Raw genomic sequence first — 16,171 nt, 5'->3', positions numbered from 1 at the left:
TTTCCAACTTTAGGGATTCTTCTCTTAATTTATTGATGCTTTAAGCTTAAGTTTACTTTTTCAAATAAATATAGAGAGGACTTTTAGCAATTATTGTATATAACTGAAAGTCTTCCCTGAAAAAAAAAAGTGTCATAGTCTTGCAATGATTCACCCAAACTTTAACCTCTTTGTTTTTGTTATATCCATATCCAACATAAAGTGCATCATATATCATACACACACACATATGTATATTATTTTATATTCAATTTAACAATTAAATATTAAGATCAATGTTAGAAGAAGAAGCGGAACACAGAAATGTTTTCTTTGGATACACAAGAACTCAAAATATTTCAAAACTTTAAATAAAAATAACATGATTAAGTATTTAATCAAAGCCATAAAACAATCCACCACAACGTCAGATGAGACAAATAAAAAGTGTAAATCTCAACAGACTGGAACAATTCAAAACAACGAACTGCAATGACTTACACTTGCTGCTTTAGTTACTTCTCTTTTTTATTTCTCACATCACAACACATCATGTCACATCAGTGCCACAACTCAAAGAAATCTCATGTCAGAGTGATCATGCAAATTCAAAACATGAGGGCCACATGGTGCAGCTGGAAGCGAAATCTGCAGTGATTCAGGACACTAAAACTTTTCCTTGTGTCCTTTTTTGAGCTTGTAAAGTAACACCAGATATCCCCTGAATTTTAAAGGCTAAAGCTACTTAAGATTAATTGTTTACAGGTTTAACGTGACCTTATTTAACCATAGAAAATTTACAGAAAAGCAAGTCATGCACAAGTCCTTCTTGCATGAAAGAAACTGTAACTCACACCACAATGTGCGACCTCTTTGACCCCGGGGACCCACTAACTTTGCTCTTGCGAGGCTTCAGATGCCCTGTCCGGTTAGCATGCGAGCACCATCTGTCCTCCATGTAAAATCACTGACAATAGGAGGGGCTGCTGTAAATGTCACGCCACAGGATTTAAAGCAGCCGATCCACATGACTTATCAGAAATAACACAATAAAAAATGCTCAGTCACAGTCTGCCAAACACGCTGGCAAGGCTACACATAAAGCAGATTGTTTTGCATATGTGGGGCAGTGGGTGCAGAAATGGATTAACACACGTTTTGTGAGGATTTCTTGAATAGATGAGTGCAAGCTGACACCTTAGACAAACTTTATGGACAGAGTAAAAATAATCTTTATTCTTCAGGCTTTTCAGTGAAATCACAGTTTCCTCTTAGATTGTGTCTAATTTTTTACAGATTGAGAAGAATTCAAGATTTATTTCTAAGAGTAAATTCTTCTTAAATGAGATAGCGAGGATCCTCGTTTAGGAGGGAGCATGTAAAGTTTTCTCCTGATGCTCCTCTAGCTTTCAGGCTCTTGAGCTGTGTGTTTGTGTGTGTTTTGGGTACAGTACTGTGCTGTGTTTACAGATCAATGCTGTGTGTCTTCACTTAGATCACTTTGATAGAGTTGGAACAGGAACACGGGGAGATTAATCAAAGTGAAGGGGCACTGACTCCTGGCCCGTGCCAGTCGATACGGCCGCGTGGTTAATTTGCCCCGAGGAGGGCTGTCGTCAGGCGGATGATAAACAGTGTTTGCCCCGTTTTTTAGCCGCCAGCGCGCTCCTGCTCACCAAGAAAAATAGTTTCGACCCGTGGTCTCTAATTTACAGTGGGGGGTGAGAGGTGGGACATTAATCATGCTTCTGCTGTGGCCCGTCTCTGACAGGGGAGCCACCGTGGGTGGAGTGGGTCGAGATATTCATCTGGTGAGCCCACTGTGGACTTCTGTAAACTCTGAAACTTACAGTAGTCACTTTAAATTGAGCGTTAATCAACTTTGAATGTAAACATAACTTTTGTTCATTTTCTTTTGCAGGTAATCTTGAAAACGCCCTCTTATGTGTTCATAATCTGTGTTTAATGGACTTCGAGGAACCAACAGACACATAGCTGGGCTTTATCCCTCCCCTAATGAGAGCCAAACACTGACAGTTGCTGTGAAAACAGTTGCTGTGACGTGGAAGTAAAAGGATTTAATTTAGGGAACCTTATGGGCGTCTGTTTTCATGTTTGGCATGTGCCACCAATGCTTCATACGAGGCTCCAGCTCTGTGCCAAGTATTAGAGACTTGGCTCGCCTCCAGCTCCTTCAACAGATCTCCATATGGACTACAAGGATTCCTGCGCCGCCTCGAAAAGGAAACACCACAATAAGCGACGCTGACCTGAGCTGCATTTGCACCCCGTCTCCCAGATTGGGTGACATCCTTTTAATTGTACGGCTGAAACAGAGATGGAGCAAGAAATAAAGGAGGATATCACAGCGTGGAGCTGTGCCAAGTCCGCTCCTTCCCCCTCTTTCCCAAGGATGGGGCGCTGCAGAATTGAGGGCTTATAATACCAGCGAGCTGAGGCTTTGCTCCAGTCATCATTTCCATGCTGCTTTACGCTGATTCCCTAATATCCTTAGCGCCGTGCGTAGGGATAAGCCCATCGTGCCGAAACATGGCTGTCATGCCTATAAACCGTTCACGGCTCTAAAGAATCCATTATGGCTGCTCCACAAACATGCAGGCTCAAAGGGCCACTTTGCTCAAGCTCATTTACTCTTTTAAAGCGTATTTATTTACCCTTAGTGCTGCTGGAGAAGGGATCTCCAGTACACCACAATGCATCACAGCAGGCTGCAGAAACGTCTTATTTCACTATAAGTGGTCATTTATACAGCGTTGAGCTCAGCTGCACGTCTTCATGAGGCATGTTTCTGAGCTGTTATTACTCTTCCTCCTGTACTTTTATCTGCATCAACCTGAATCCACACATGCAGCAGAGTCTTAAGGTCCCTCAGTTATCTTTCTGTGAGGTAAACCTGGTTACACGCTCCACTTCAAGGCTCTGCACACACACTAACACAAACACACACACCAATTTGCAGATTATCAACAAGTACGGTCATTGAGTGGAAATTAATTTGCCACTAGTAATGGATAGAGACATTTTGCTGAGATGCGTAAAAACAGCTGAACTGCCAGCGATTACCTGCTGGAATCAGCCTTCATCAATATCAGGATAATTACAAAGCACTTCTGGCAGCGCGTGAAATGAACGGAGCGTGCAGCAGATTGGGCGGCGGCCATAGATGTCTGCAGATATTAGGCCTCTTCCTCAGAGCAGCTCCACAGGGGGGGACGGGGATACCTGAGTGGATGGGTGCAGGATCAGGAGGAAGACTTGGAGCTGGGATGAGTGAATCTAACAGAATCAGAAAATTCAAAGAGAAAAGTTCAGGGAAGAGTCAGAAATGAACCAGAGGAAGACTCTGTAAGGTGTTCTCAGCCCGACTTTTCCCAGACTTCCTCTCCATCCTCACATGGAACCACTTTGTCCCCCCTCCACCTCCTGTGCCCTCTCCTCTCCACGCTCCCCGAGCTGGAGGCAGTATCTGGTTTCCTCTCCAGCTGAAGGGTTACTTCAGTCCATCTCTGGGATGAAAAGATGTCTATTTCCCTTCCACATCTTCCCCTTGCACTCCTTTTTTTTTCAGGTGAGACGCTTGGGAAGGAAGGAAACTATTACACACGGGGTGAAAGGGGGCCTGAGACGTAACCGCCGGCCTCTCTCAGCCTGTTGGAGGAAGAGGATCTGAACAAGGAGAAACTCGAGATCTCTGGAAACGTCTGGGAACGACCCAAGAAAAACTTCCGCTGCCCCTCCGCCATCCTCACCTTGTCCTGTGCTGTCCCAAAGAGTTTCCCATCATGCTTTCCGTCTATGAAAGAAGGAGAAAAGTCGCATGAATACACCTCCCTGTGCTTGGGATGTGAGGTTTCAGTCTTGAATTTCTGTTTCGGCTGATCCAACACCTTCAAGTTTCCAAAGTCTGATGGAAACCAGGCCCAGCTGCTCAGCCTGCGCTGGAGGCAAATTAACATATCTGGGTGAATTTCTCAAATGCCGAGTGGATCTGAAAAGTCGAAGGGAAATTCCATCCTTCAGAGTGTTTTCATATTGTTTCCATTTCATCTGGACGGACGCTTCCAGCAACTCTTGCATGCAGCCGCACATCAATCAGCGACTTATTACAGAGGAGGAAAATAATGCTTTTTATCCCAGGAATGGGATTGTGTAATCGCTCCTCATTTGACCTCGAAATCAGCTCTGGATGTGGAGTTTGAGGCAGCTCGACGACATCAACGCCCTGATGATGTGTTGGAGGATTTTTTGACTTTCTTTCAGCTGCATCTCACGATAAAGTCTCCTCTTTCTGCAGCGAGTGGTTGCAAACAAAAGTGAGCTTCAGAAGTCTTAAAAGTCCAAGTAAAGAGCCTGTTTCTGAATGTTTGACGCAGAAACTGATGTTATAAGTGCAAAAGTGGCGCAGTTAGAAGCACAATCTGTCTAAAAACTATACTCAAATAAATCCAAGGTCTGCACTTTCCACCTGTTACTAGAAACAACATTTAGAGCTTTTGGGAAAGACCTGCTCCAGTCGCCGTCTTCCCACCTGGTGACAAATTGCTGGAGTGATTGAACCAAGGGCCTACTTACGAGGTTAATATCTACCATTGATCGCCGCATTGATCATTCGTCCTCTCGCTAATGACTGTGGCTGGACTGATTTTAAATAATACGTCTCACTTGTAACCTGACATCAGAGGAAGGGGATAAGATCGGAGGACGATGACGGCTTCTCGGGGAAAGGAAACCGCTGCGAAAAATCAGCTTGAAAAGGCCGGAGGAAATTGAGACGATATTAAAAAGAAAAGGTTCAATCTGCGAGCTTTTTTCCCCCGCTGATCAGAAGGGCTGCGGACTACCGCTGGGCTCCTTAACATCTGGTCGGGCAATTTACCCGGCTCTGACGACTGGAAAGGTTAAACCACTAAAATCTAATATTTGCCTAGAGGGGGTCAAGGCACTGCAATTACAAGGTACAATCGGCAGAGCTAATCAGCTAGTAGCGCGTACCAGGAGCTCGGCTGGGCAAATAAGCCCTGATCAGAAGCACTGTTCCCTGCCTCTCCTGTTTACTTATTAAACTCTGTTCTCATGTTCAAGGGCCCAACGCAGCCTCTGGCCCCACACACCCCGAGGCACAGGGGAGTAAATTTAGCTCCTGACGCTTTCCTAAATGGGACCGCTGCACTTGGCGAGAAAGTAGCCCCCCGTGTTAATCAGTATCTGCGGCCTTTGTTGCGAAATGATCTCGAATTACTCTCCTCCAATCTGGCAGGGATTAACACCTCGGGAAGAGGCGGGATAGGTAGGAACCAAACCCTGAGGAGGGGAACAAAGTGCGGTGTGAGACAGATGTGTGTGAGTCTCAGAAGGATGTGTGTGTTCCTGAATGTTGTTTACATGATTGCTCTTTGACACACATTTCCTAATTGACTGAGTATCAAGTGCAGGATTAGTGTATAATATATCAGAACTGTCTGGCGCGCAGCACTTTTGAACAAGGCTCGGGGAACAATTACTGGTAATTAAATATGTGCCAGTTACTGGAAAAGATAATTATGTCCTTGGTGTATAACACCAATTAATTACTTTTATTTCAGCGAGCAAAGCTTTTAAACGGCAAAGGAAGCTGTTCGATCGACGCTTGTTTGAGTACAAGCAACCTCTGAGTTCTGAAACGTGTGTGGCGTGGTCCTTCGACGCACAGATCGTACGCATTAAAGCTCATTTATACGTCTGCTATGGAGCCGAATCGGTGTTGAAATTCACACGAGAAAATTTGAATGTGCAAATGCATCCACAAATGTGTAAACAGACTTGCAAATGCGTAGAATACGACATTTTTCTCCCTCCTGAGGCATTAAACATTGACACACAGGTTGACTGAAACAGAGACTTCTCTGAGGAGGGCAGAGCTCGACTCTCGCGCTAAGAGGATTGGTCAGATTGGATACCGAGCCTTCACACCTTCTCCTGCTGTACTTATGGCACAGAGATAGCAGCACCAGATGAGCTGTAAACCTCCCCTTGCCTTATAGAAAACCACCTGAACCCAAACATGTACATTCTGCTCTTATTCTGAAATTAAAGAGAGGTGCACGGATTAGCAAATGATCTCATTTAAGGCGCCTGCGTCTAAAGTCTAACCTGGAAATACCTGCGGTCGATCATTAGTAATCTATTAAATCCACGGCCTAGAAATGGTTACACTACACGCCCCCGTCTAGGAGCCAAAACGTGGCTGTTGCTCGCTCTGGTTAATGAGATACAGAGTCAGACAGGCCGAGCGTGCTTCCTCTTCCTCTACTTCTTTCTGCTCCTGCAGCAAACACAACTATATATGTTTTTAATCTGCATGCTAGCTCTCCAGCTTAATCCATGCACCCATGCATCTAACAACAGGCATGCACACGTCTGTGTGTTCACGCTCATTTAGAAAGAAGTATTCTTATGTTGTTTTGAGAAGATAAAACACAATAAACACTCTTTCTGGATGTGTGTGAGCAAGTTTGAAGTGCACATAAAAAGCACATGAAGTAAGACTTTGGGAGAAGAAATCCTGACTCTGATGGCTCAAATGAGACCACCAGGAAGTAGATCTCTGTGTTTCCTGCTCTGCTGAGTGTGTGTGAGAATACTACACATCTGCTCCCAGCTCTGGGTGAATGTTTACGACTGCTTTGTGTGTCTGTTTTTGTGTGTGTGCTACCTCCAGAGGGGCTGAGTGTGTGTCACTCCGGGCCCGGCTCCCCCTGGATCTAAGCAGTATTGACAAACCCATCAGAGCTGGTGATGCATCGGGCTCCCTGCTCGCTCAGCCTCCCGCCCTCAGCCAGCGCTGCGGGGCTGCGCTGACATGCTGTCACCTTGGTAACTGCTGCCAGAGCGAGCGGCCTGCTGGGATGGTTGACCCGAGCTGGCGGTCGGCCGGCGAGCTGCGGCGGGAGATGTCACAGAGGGACCCCTGGGGACCGAGCGACCCCTGCCTCTGTCCCCCCGACCATCGATCCGTCTGCTGCTGAGATCCGTCACCACCTGGGACGCTCGCTGGATTACACACTGAGAGGAAAACACACAAACAGACACATCCACACTCACACATATGGAATCAGAGGAAACATCCCCGCACTGCTACACTTTTGTCTTCTTCTCTACTTTTTTCGAGGTTACCCAATCATAACTTGGCACTTCCTGAATCCCTTTCCCTGTACGCGGTCTCTCACAGCCAGCTCAAACAGCGCCTGTTGGCTCGGAGACGCTTTCCGACTGTTCTCGAGTCCTTTGAAACGCTGACCAGCTTTCTGACACGAGGCTTTGGAAGCTGCCGAGCTCACGCTGCGAGATGAGGAGCTCCGCTGGATGCTGGGTGGAGTCGGGGGGTTCGGATCTCGGTTGAAAGGGATTATGGGTAGCGACCAAGAAGTTTGACATCATACTTTCATGAGGCAATTTGTTCAAAGATAACTTTGTGGACACACGCCACTCATGACACCAGGTCATCATGAAAATAACAGCAGCAACGTGACGTTAGGAATAATGTTAGTGAGGATTTGGAGTTTGATAAAGTTAGCCAAACATTAAAGAGGGGTATCTAAGCTTCTTTAAGGTGCATTATGTTCAATTTCAACCTGTAGGAGCACTTTTTCTTTTACCCTGGATTGCTTAAAATCAACATACAAACCACAGAAGAAGAAGAAAAAAGATGGTGCATGTTGATTTTTTGCACTATTTTTTTTTTAACAAGCAGGCTTTAATGTCCTCACCTTTAGAGCAATGATCCAGGAGAGGAGCTAAAGACACATCTGGTTCTTTATGTGGTGTGCTGCAAAAAACAGACAGAGAGAAACAGACAAAACTTTTATAAGAATAAAAATCTGAAGTTATCTTACTTTTAAGATAGAATAAAGACTTTCCAAAAACAACAAAAGTTCTGCTTTCCTGTGACGTGACTGAAAATAAATGATCATTTCTGGGGCTTGAATGATACTGAGCAACAAGTGAAAAAACGTCTTGTTTATACTCCTAACTTTTGTAAAAATAAGCTACATTGTTTTAAAAAAAAATCATAAAGTGTAACTTTTCAGTGGTGAATAAAAGTTGAAACACTTTTAGGTCCAGTTTCAAACCATATCTGACTCCTGATGGGCTTCAAACTCACAGAAATATAAAAAATAAAAAATTCAAAGTGACTAAAAACTCTCAAAAACTTCAACTTCATAATCCAGAATGTCAAAGTCATTAATTTTTAAACCATAGTTGAATCTAGTTAAATAATGCTGACAGCAGTCTTTGATTTGTAGGAGCAGCTCAAACGGCCACAGGGTGGCGCTGTAAGGTCAGAGAAGCCGCAGAGGGAGAAGATTTACTGCTGTGAACGTTACATTAAACAGGAGGCAGGGGGTTTATAGTGAGTATGAATAAGAAGAAGTGTCAGAATTTGGTTTTTAATTTTAAAAATAATATTTTCTCCAGGATTTAAAGCTGAAAAACTGCAAAAACAACCTGCTTCAATGCTTTTCCACACATCCTTAAAGCTGCTTGTTTTTCATACAAACATCAAATTAAAGCTTTATCTGCAACAAATGATGCTCATATGTTTAAATGGTTGAGTTAAATGTTTGCAGTTAAAAAATCTGCCTGGGTAAAACATAATCACTGTGCAAGTAAAGGTTGGTTCATTTCTGCTGCAACTTTTCCTCCTTAAAAAAAACACAAAACCTCTATTAAACACACATTCACATACAAGCTGCTCACACAAACACATAATAGAGCAGCTGATTTCATTAATGATGTTTTAAACTGCGCAAGGAGTGTGTGAATGTGTGTGAGAGACAGAAAGAGGAGAGAATAAACTGGGATTATTTCTGCGGCCTCAAAACTTGTTGAGGAAACTTATACTTCAACAGAGCAGCAGTGTGAAAAATTCAGAAATTTGTGTTAAATGCTTTTAAGTTGAAGCAGAAGTGTCTTGATAAGATTGCTGCACCGTTTAATGAATTTAGTGAGTGTAAACATGTTTTTATTTTGGGGACATTCCGAAAATTTACACTTTCAGTTTCAATATTAAAAGATTTAATGTCATCCTTCGACGTAGTGTGAGAGGATAATGATTCAATTTCTTTATTTAATAATATCATGTTGGCTTTGGTCATCATAAACGTGCATGTACTTAGAATTATTTAAGAAATGTTTATTCAAAACATGTTTTAATGAGAATAACAAAAACATTTCACGCAGAGGGTTGTTGTACGGGGTTACCCTGTGCGTAAAACTAGTTTTGAGGCTTTTTTCTCCAAATTTTAAAGGTTTATTTTAAATAAATTCACCAGTAATTATCGAAATGTTCACAAATTAGGACTGTCCGTTCATATAAACGTGTTAATCTGTTTGTTTAATGCGCAGAACTACTCGTATGGTTGGGTTTAAACCGTTAAATTCGCATTTTGAAATAAAATAACTCACGTGCATCAGGAGTGGGCGCGTGCAGGTTTCACGCAGACAGGCACTACATTACCTCCACAGTGCGCTTCATCCTCCCCTCCTCTTCCTCCACCTCCACCTATCCATCCATCCTGCTGCTCACGAAACCGTGACCTTCACAATTTATATGGGGAAACCCCGTAGAGTCACGTCACGAGATAAAACGTAAAACTCTTCTTCTGGTACTTTCTTTTAAAACAAAATAACACGTTTGCTAATGAGACTTTTAATTTATTTAAAAATTATCAAACATTTATATTTTTTATTTCTTAGTCCTGTAGTTTTGTGCTAGTTTAAAATAATGCAAATAATAACTATTGTAAAATACATAAGATAATAAAATTATTTTTTCTGTACATTAAAACTCATGATTAAATATTAGTGTCCAAGTTTTGCATTTTCTTTTAAATTGACAAAATAAATAAATAAATAAAATCAATTAAAATAAATCCAAATTTAACCCCAAAAAACCGTCCCTGCTGAAATTAAATTAAATGATGTAAATAAGCCGAAAGGTGAAAAATACACTTTTGCATCGCGCCCTCAAAGCCCCGTGAGTTTCCTCGATCCAAAACAAGAAGTAAAGGAGTGAGAATAAAGAGGCAAAGTGCCGTACTTACTGTAAAATAACAGAAACAATAATGATCAAAAGCCAGCAGCAGACAGGAGGACATTTTCCTGCAGCACATAAATCCACGAGGACGAAGAAGATGAGGAAGAGGAGGAGGAAGACTCCCTGTGGAGAGCAGCTCACTATAATCCATATTCATGCCTTCGACACGTGGAGTAAATACAGTATGAGGGGAGAGCATTGTGTATGTATGTGTATGTGAGTGTGTGTGTGTGCCAGGTTATAGACTGAGCCCATGACACCATACCTTAATCTGACACACACCGTAACTCCAGCTGAATGTGTGTTTTACACCACACACACATGCAGGTTATATTATAAAAAGAATAAACAGAGCAAAGTGAAGCAGCTGTGTGCAAAAATATTCAATTGAAGTGGGTTAAATACGAACACAGAATTAAAAAGCAAACTAAAGTGTGTTTTAAAAAAGAGAAATATACAAAACACTCTTTTACTTTAATTAAAACATAAAATTACAGCTGCAAAGAATAATAGCGTTTTAAACGCATTGATAATGCGCACACTCCCGTTGTGGAGAAAAATATAAGTATAAACCTCGTTTTTATTTTGGTCAGATTTCTGGCTGCAGCATTCGAGTTTCTCCTTAAAATTAAGGTGAAAAATCAACAACAGCCAGGTCGTTAAAGTGGAGTTTTGTGGGACTGAACTGAAGCTTTAAAGAGCAGCTTTAATGTGCAAGACGAGCCTGTTGGGCCAAAGTCAATAAGCAAAGTATTCCTGAGGCCTGAGCATGTCTGCACACACACACATACACTCACACAAAGATATACACACATATCCTGCTGCCAACATGGTTTTGAAGACCCATGAAAAAGCTAAAGCTGCAGTAGAATAGGCGAACCAAAACCCATTATGAGATTTAAACTCTTTTTGTGTTGCCTTTGCTTGGAAAAAAAAAAATCTCTATTTTTCTGCACGAGCTGTGCATCTGGAAGGTGGTTTCTTTTTCTCTTTTTTTCAGGATGCACATGATAAACGTGAACTTATGGTAAGTGTTCCTCTCTGTGGTGAAGGTCTTGTTCTGCTGGGGAGCACAGCACGGCTTATCTTAGCACGTCATGTGACTTTGCATTGGATTTTATAGCAGAGGAGCACGAGGGGTGCATGCATAATGAGCCCGTGCGTAAAGTGCAGGCAGGCCAGAGTGGAGCCTTTCTACACACGTGCTTTATTTTTTAAAACCTTCCAGGAGCATGCGCAAATATATTGTACTTTTAGTTGAATTAAAAAAAAACACTTCTGTATTTTGTGGCATTGAATGGAATAAACAAGTGACACAATATAAAGTTTTAGAGGCTGCACACACAGCGTGCCTGTGCTGCCACTTTTACTAATGGAGACAAAGAAAAATGATGCCCACTCCTCTATATCATTGAATTCAGTTGCTAAGCAACTAGTATGGGAAATCATCCGCGAAATTCAAATCCTGCAGCGCGAGGACACGTTTTGTTGAGTTTTGCTGAATAGGCGAAGAAGAAAAGAAAGTTTGGGGGGGACACGTTCGCCTCTTGCAGCCCTGACGAAAAATAGTCCCTCTGTTAAAACACAGCTGGAACTGACTGCACCATTTAAATTTACAACACTAAATAAAAAAGCAACAACAAAATAATAGTGATAATAATATCATCATGAGTCATTTGAGGATATTTTTCAAGCAGCACACCTGTCAGAAAACCAAACAACACCCTGATATCACTCCGCACCCTCTGACAGTCACCCAGCTCTCCTCTCCGGACAGACACAATCAATACCCTCCCTGACCCACTGCCCCGCTTCCTAAAAACAGACCTGTGCACCTGACCCTCCTCTCTCCACCTGCGTGCACAGCACACCTGCAAGAGCTCCAGTGCGCGTGCGTGCCACAGTTTGCATTCAACATAATCTATGCAAAGCAGCCATGCAGCTATAGTGCACAAATCTTCTGTTTGGATGAATGCAAATCAATTATTTTGCAGATTAGAGCTTTTGTTGCATTAATCAGGCGCTCATAATGATGGGTTTGTGAGTATTATGGGATGCAGGACTGTGAGCTGCAACGTAAACATTACATAACACACACACACAGGACGCTCTGTACAACAACACCAACGACATGGGCGCCTCTGTGAGGCTGCAACAATCTCTGTTTTAAAAAATATACCCTCCAAAGCTCCCGTACATCCTGCAGGAAAAGGTTAAAGCTTCTATTTCTTTCTCATTTTTGCACAAGGCCTCACGAGAGTGCAGATGTAAACAAACAGACGAGCCATTCATGCAAGTGACCGCGATGTGTCATTTCAAACGGGATGCAACGATAACAAACGCTGGTGCACGTTTGTTTCAGCTCAGCAACAACTCCAGGGCTTTTATTTTGTAAATGCAACACTTACACACTAATTTTGCTGTTTTTATTTTTCATAAAATCCCATTCTTTCGCTTTAACTGTGCATCTTTTTGGTACACAAGGAGCCTTTGTTCTGTATTATCCAAATGAAAGTTATTATTGGCTTCGTAGATTCACTTGGAACAAAAACACACCATTTTCTTTGTAAGGTTTCTGCAGCTGAAACACAAAAATAAAACACCCTTTCTGCAGCTGTGCATGCAGAAGTATAAAATAAAAGCACCCCTTCTTTTAGAAAATTAAATAAAGGCACGCTGTAAGAATTTAATCTCAAAAACACAAGGTGGTTGCATTTCATTCTAACAAATTTATTGTGTCTCAATCAGCTCGTACGGAACCACTACTGAAATTAAATTACAATCAAATGATCACATCAAAAATGTACCCTTATTACCTAACAACGGTCAGCTGTATGATGATTTGTGCTCCTTTAGAAATACAAAAAAAATAACAAAAATAAGGGCAACAACCAAAAAAAATTGAAGAAAATATTGAAATGAAAGAAGAAAAAAAGGGAAAGCATCTTACACAAGTTCCATGAGAGGAAGAGGGAGAGGAGGAGGAGGGGGAAAATAAATTACCGTTTGGAATAATTCATACGTATTCCGAATAAAATATTAAAACAAGTAATTCTGATGAAAAATATAAAGTAAATAAGTCAGATCAGTATCTGATCTAGTGATCTATATTGCCGGCTTTACAGAGTTTTTGTTTATTAAAACCTACCAAAGAACACTGCTTAGAAAGGGCAGCATTAATAGAATATCCACAGCACCCACTCAGTCACACTTGGCAACAGATTTTTTTTCTTCCTCAATAAGTGCAGTTTGAAGTCTTTTTGCAAATGTCTTATGCTCTATTTGTTGAGAAAAACAGGGAGAAGAATCCACTCGCGCTGTCAGAGTCCTTTAAATAATACCAACATTTTTAAAAAAGCCAAAAAAAGGAGGCGATCTTTTTAAGATCAGGCGGTTTTTGTTGGGGACAGTCCTGCTCCTCTTTTTTTTCTCTTTCCTTTCTGGGCCTCAAGATGGGAGAAAAATAATCCTCCTCCATGTGTGTGTCTCTGTGTGTGTTTGTGGGGATGAAACCATGCAGTCCACGTGAGGGGGGAATAAAAAAATTCGCAGGAAATGTTGATGGAAGCGTCGTGGATGTCACTCTTGTTCATATTGTTGCCCCTTCTGTTATTGTCAGGCGTGGAGAAGGGGAGGGAAGGCGGTTCAGTCCTAAATATACAAAATGTCTGCTCCTTTGTTTCTTCAATCAAACACAGCATAATGAAGGAGGGAGTTTCTTTTTCAGGGAGAGAAAAATATAGAAAAAAACAATACTTGGTTTCCTCTTGATGTGTTTTAATGCGCCAAAATTACCTGGTGGAATGAACTTGTAGTTGTCACCCTCTGGTCGCTCGCTTCACTCGCATCTTTTAAGTAATCTACTAAAAAATGCCCCTGAAAGAAAAAAGCAGAAGGAACCTTTTAGGTTAAGACATTTTGAGGGCCTGGAAGAAGGTGCGTTTGCAGAAGGGGAGGTTTTTTGTGGGAGGAAAAAGGGTGATTTGTTTCTGGTGAAAAATATAAACACATTTTGCAGTCTCATTCATATTCCCTCACAATCACAGTATCAAAAAATTTGGCTATCCTGGCGATAGTCTGAATGTTTTTAAGCAGTTTTAAATTCATATAAAATATTCTGGTGTGCTGTTCTATGTTTCACTGAACATTCTTTTGCAGTCCATGGAGGGGGGCGGTGTTTCTGCACTCACATTGCCGACCTGAGAGTACACATCCTCCGGCGTCTGAGCCACTCCTGGGGGCGTCATCCGTTTTTCCTTCTGTCTCCTATTGCAAAACCACACTCTAACCACCTCCTTCTCCAGCTGCAAGTTGTCCGCCAGGGTGCTGATCTCCTGCGCCGAGGGTTTAGGGCATTTTAGGAAGTGGCTCTCCAAAGCCCCCTTGACGCTCACCTCGATGGACGTGCGCTTCTTTCGCTTTCTCCCCTGCGCCGCGATCTTGTCGATGCTGGTGGGGCTGCCGGTGGAGGAGTCGGCCTCCTCGAGCCACTTGTTTAACAAAGGCTTCAGCTTGCACATGTTCTTGAAGCTGAGCTGCAGAGCCTCGAATCTGCAAATGGTGGTCTGAGAGAAAACGTTCCCGTACAGGGTGCCCAAAGCCAAGCCGACGTCCGCCTGCGTAAAGCCCAGTTTGATCCTCCGCTGCTTGAACTGCTTGGCGAACTGCTCCAGGTCGTCCGAGGTCGGCGTGTCGTCGTCCGAGTGCGGGTCGTGGCTGTTGACGCCGTGGTGCTGGTGGTGCGGATGCTGGTGGTGATGATGGTGGTGGTGGCTGCCGTGGTCCAGATCCGGGGTGTCCCCCCTCACCAAGCCCGGGTGCACTAGGCTCTGGCTCCCCGGGCTCAGCATCCCGTTCACAGTGAACCCCCCAGGCTGGGAGTAGATGAGCGACTGCTGCTGCTGCTGTCCCCCGGAAATGGAGTTAATGTGCGCGGCAGTCGTGCTCCCCCAAGCCCCGGCGTGAGTCTGATGGGGGGCTAAGTGTGGGGGCCTGTGGTGCAGCGCGGTGCCCGTGTGCAGATCGTCTCTGCCGGAGTTTTTCACGTCCTGCTGCTGCGGGCTGCCCGTCATCCCGACGGGACTCGACGACCAGGGCGATCCGGCTTCAGCTGCAGCCACCGCGGCTGCTGCTGCGGCTGCTGCAGCGTGCGGCAGCGATGTCACCCACTGATGGGCATGGCTCAGCATGTGTCCCCCGTTGCTCGCTGCCATTGCGCCTTGCATAAAGTCACTCTGCACCATCTTGACCGAGGGGTCTCCCCTGTAGCCTCCAGACCCCGAGGTAACCGCAGCACTGCCCGGCTGCATGCCACCACCTCCGGAGTCAGAGTGCACGATGGAGCCGGACGATAAGATGCTATTGCTGGGCAGATAAGGATTGGAAGCCGCGGTGGCCATTCCGTCAACCCTTATGAATATGTTTGTGGATAACCCCCCTCCCTTTTACAGTCACTTCTTTCGAGCAGGCAAATTGTATCTCATGAATTATTCAAACTTTAAAAGTATGGGTAGCTTTTTGGTGATACCATCGACGTGCGTAAAAACGCAAAAAGCTTCAAAAGCAGCTGCAGAAAACTGGATAAAATCCGCATGAATTTACAACATTCTACTTCAAACTGTGCATGGAAATCGGCGATAAAATCCCAGGTTTTTCAAAAGCCCTTTGAAACCATGTGCAGTCCGTTTGGAAAGTTTTGCACTGGGATGAAATCGGGCGCATTAAAATTAAAATATACAGGAAAAAACGCGTCGTCCCAAACAAACTTTTGTTGCTCGCGAAAACAAAAAAGCCTTGCAAATTCTCCACAATGTCCAAAGTCCCAGTTTATGTCCTCTTTGGATGAGAAAAACATTAGCAGAGAGTCCTCACTTCTTTTGTAATTCAGTCGCAGAGATTTCTCCCTCGCTTTATTCTTTTCACTCTCTTCTTTTATAGCTCTGTAGAGCCTCTCTTTGTTCTGTTTTGATGTATATAAACCTGCCAAACCGCAAACTCCCGTTGAAGTACAATCCCAGTATAACAGTGCACGGCGCTGCTCGCGAGCCTCTTCTCTCATTCGCTTGTTCTTTCTCTCCACCTCTCTCTCCCTGACAG

The 16,171-nt window shown here is 43.4% G+C and overlaps 1 protein-coding gene and 1 long non-coding RNA gene across 2 annotated transcripts in view; both read right to left on the bottom strand.

Moving 5' to 3' along the window:
- Positions 1 to 435: 435 nt before the first annotated feature.
- The window catches only part of LOC141786201 (uncharacterized), a 36,802-nt gene continuing 21,066 nt past the window's right edge, over positions 436 to 16,171 (bottom strand). Inside the window, exons 2-3 of the long non-coding RNA XR_012597642.1 lie at positions 7,746 to 7,804; positions 436 to 7,041 (exon numbers count right to left, since the gene is read on the bottom strand). This is a non-coding gene — a long non-coding RNA (uncharacterized LOC141786201). The remainder of the gene's footprint in view (positions 7,042 to 7,745; positions 7,805 to 16,171) is intronic.
- On the bottom strand, positions 12,587 to 16,132 carry pou3f3b (POU class 3 homeobox 3b). The gene is made up of 2 exons (XM_074664962.1): positions 14,266 to 16,132; positions 12,587 to 13,951 (listed from the first exon to the last, which is right to left on the bottom strand). Exons 1-2 carry the CDS (start codon positions 15,472 to 15,474, stop codon positions 13,853 to 13,855), a joined length of 1,308 nt encoding a protein of 435 aa, XP_074521063.1. The 5' UTR covers positions 15,475 to 16,132; the 3' UTR covers positions 12,587 to 13,852.

This window comes from Halichoeres trimaculatus, unplaced genomic scaffold, assembly GCF_033239565.1.
Source record: "Halichoeres trimaculatus isolate MK-OKI-2021-1 unplaced genomic scaffold, fHalTri1.1 fHalTri1_scaffold_24, whole genome shotgun sequence".
NCBI classification, from domain to species: Eukaryota; Metazoa; Chordata; class Actinopteri; order Labriformes; family Labridae; genus Halichoeres; species Halichoeres trimaculatus.
Note: the sequence above shows the minus strand (reverse complement) of the source record. Positions and strands in the feature narration are given on the sequence as shown.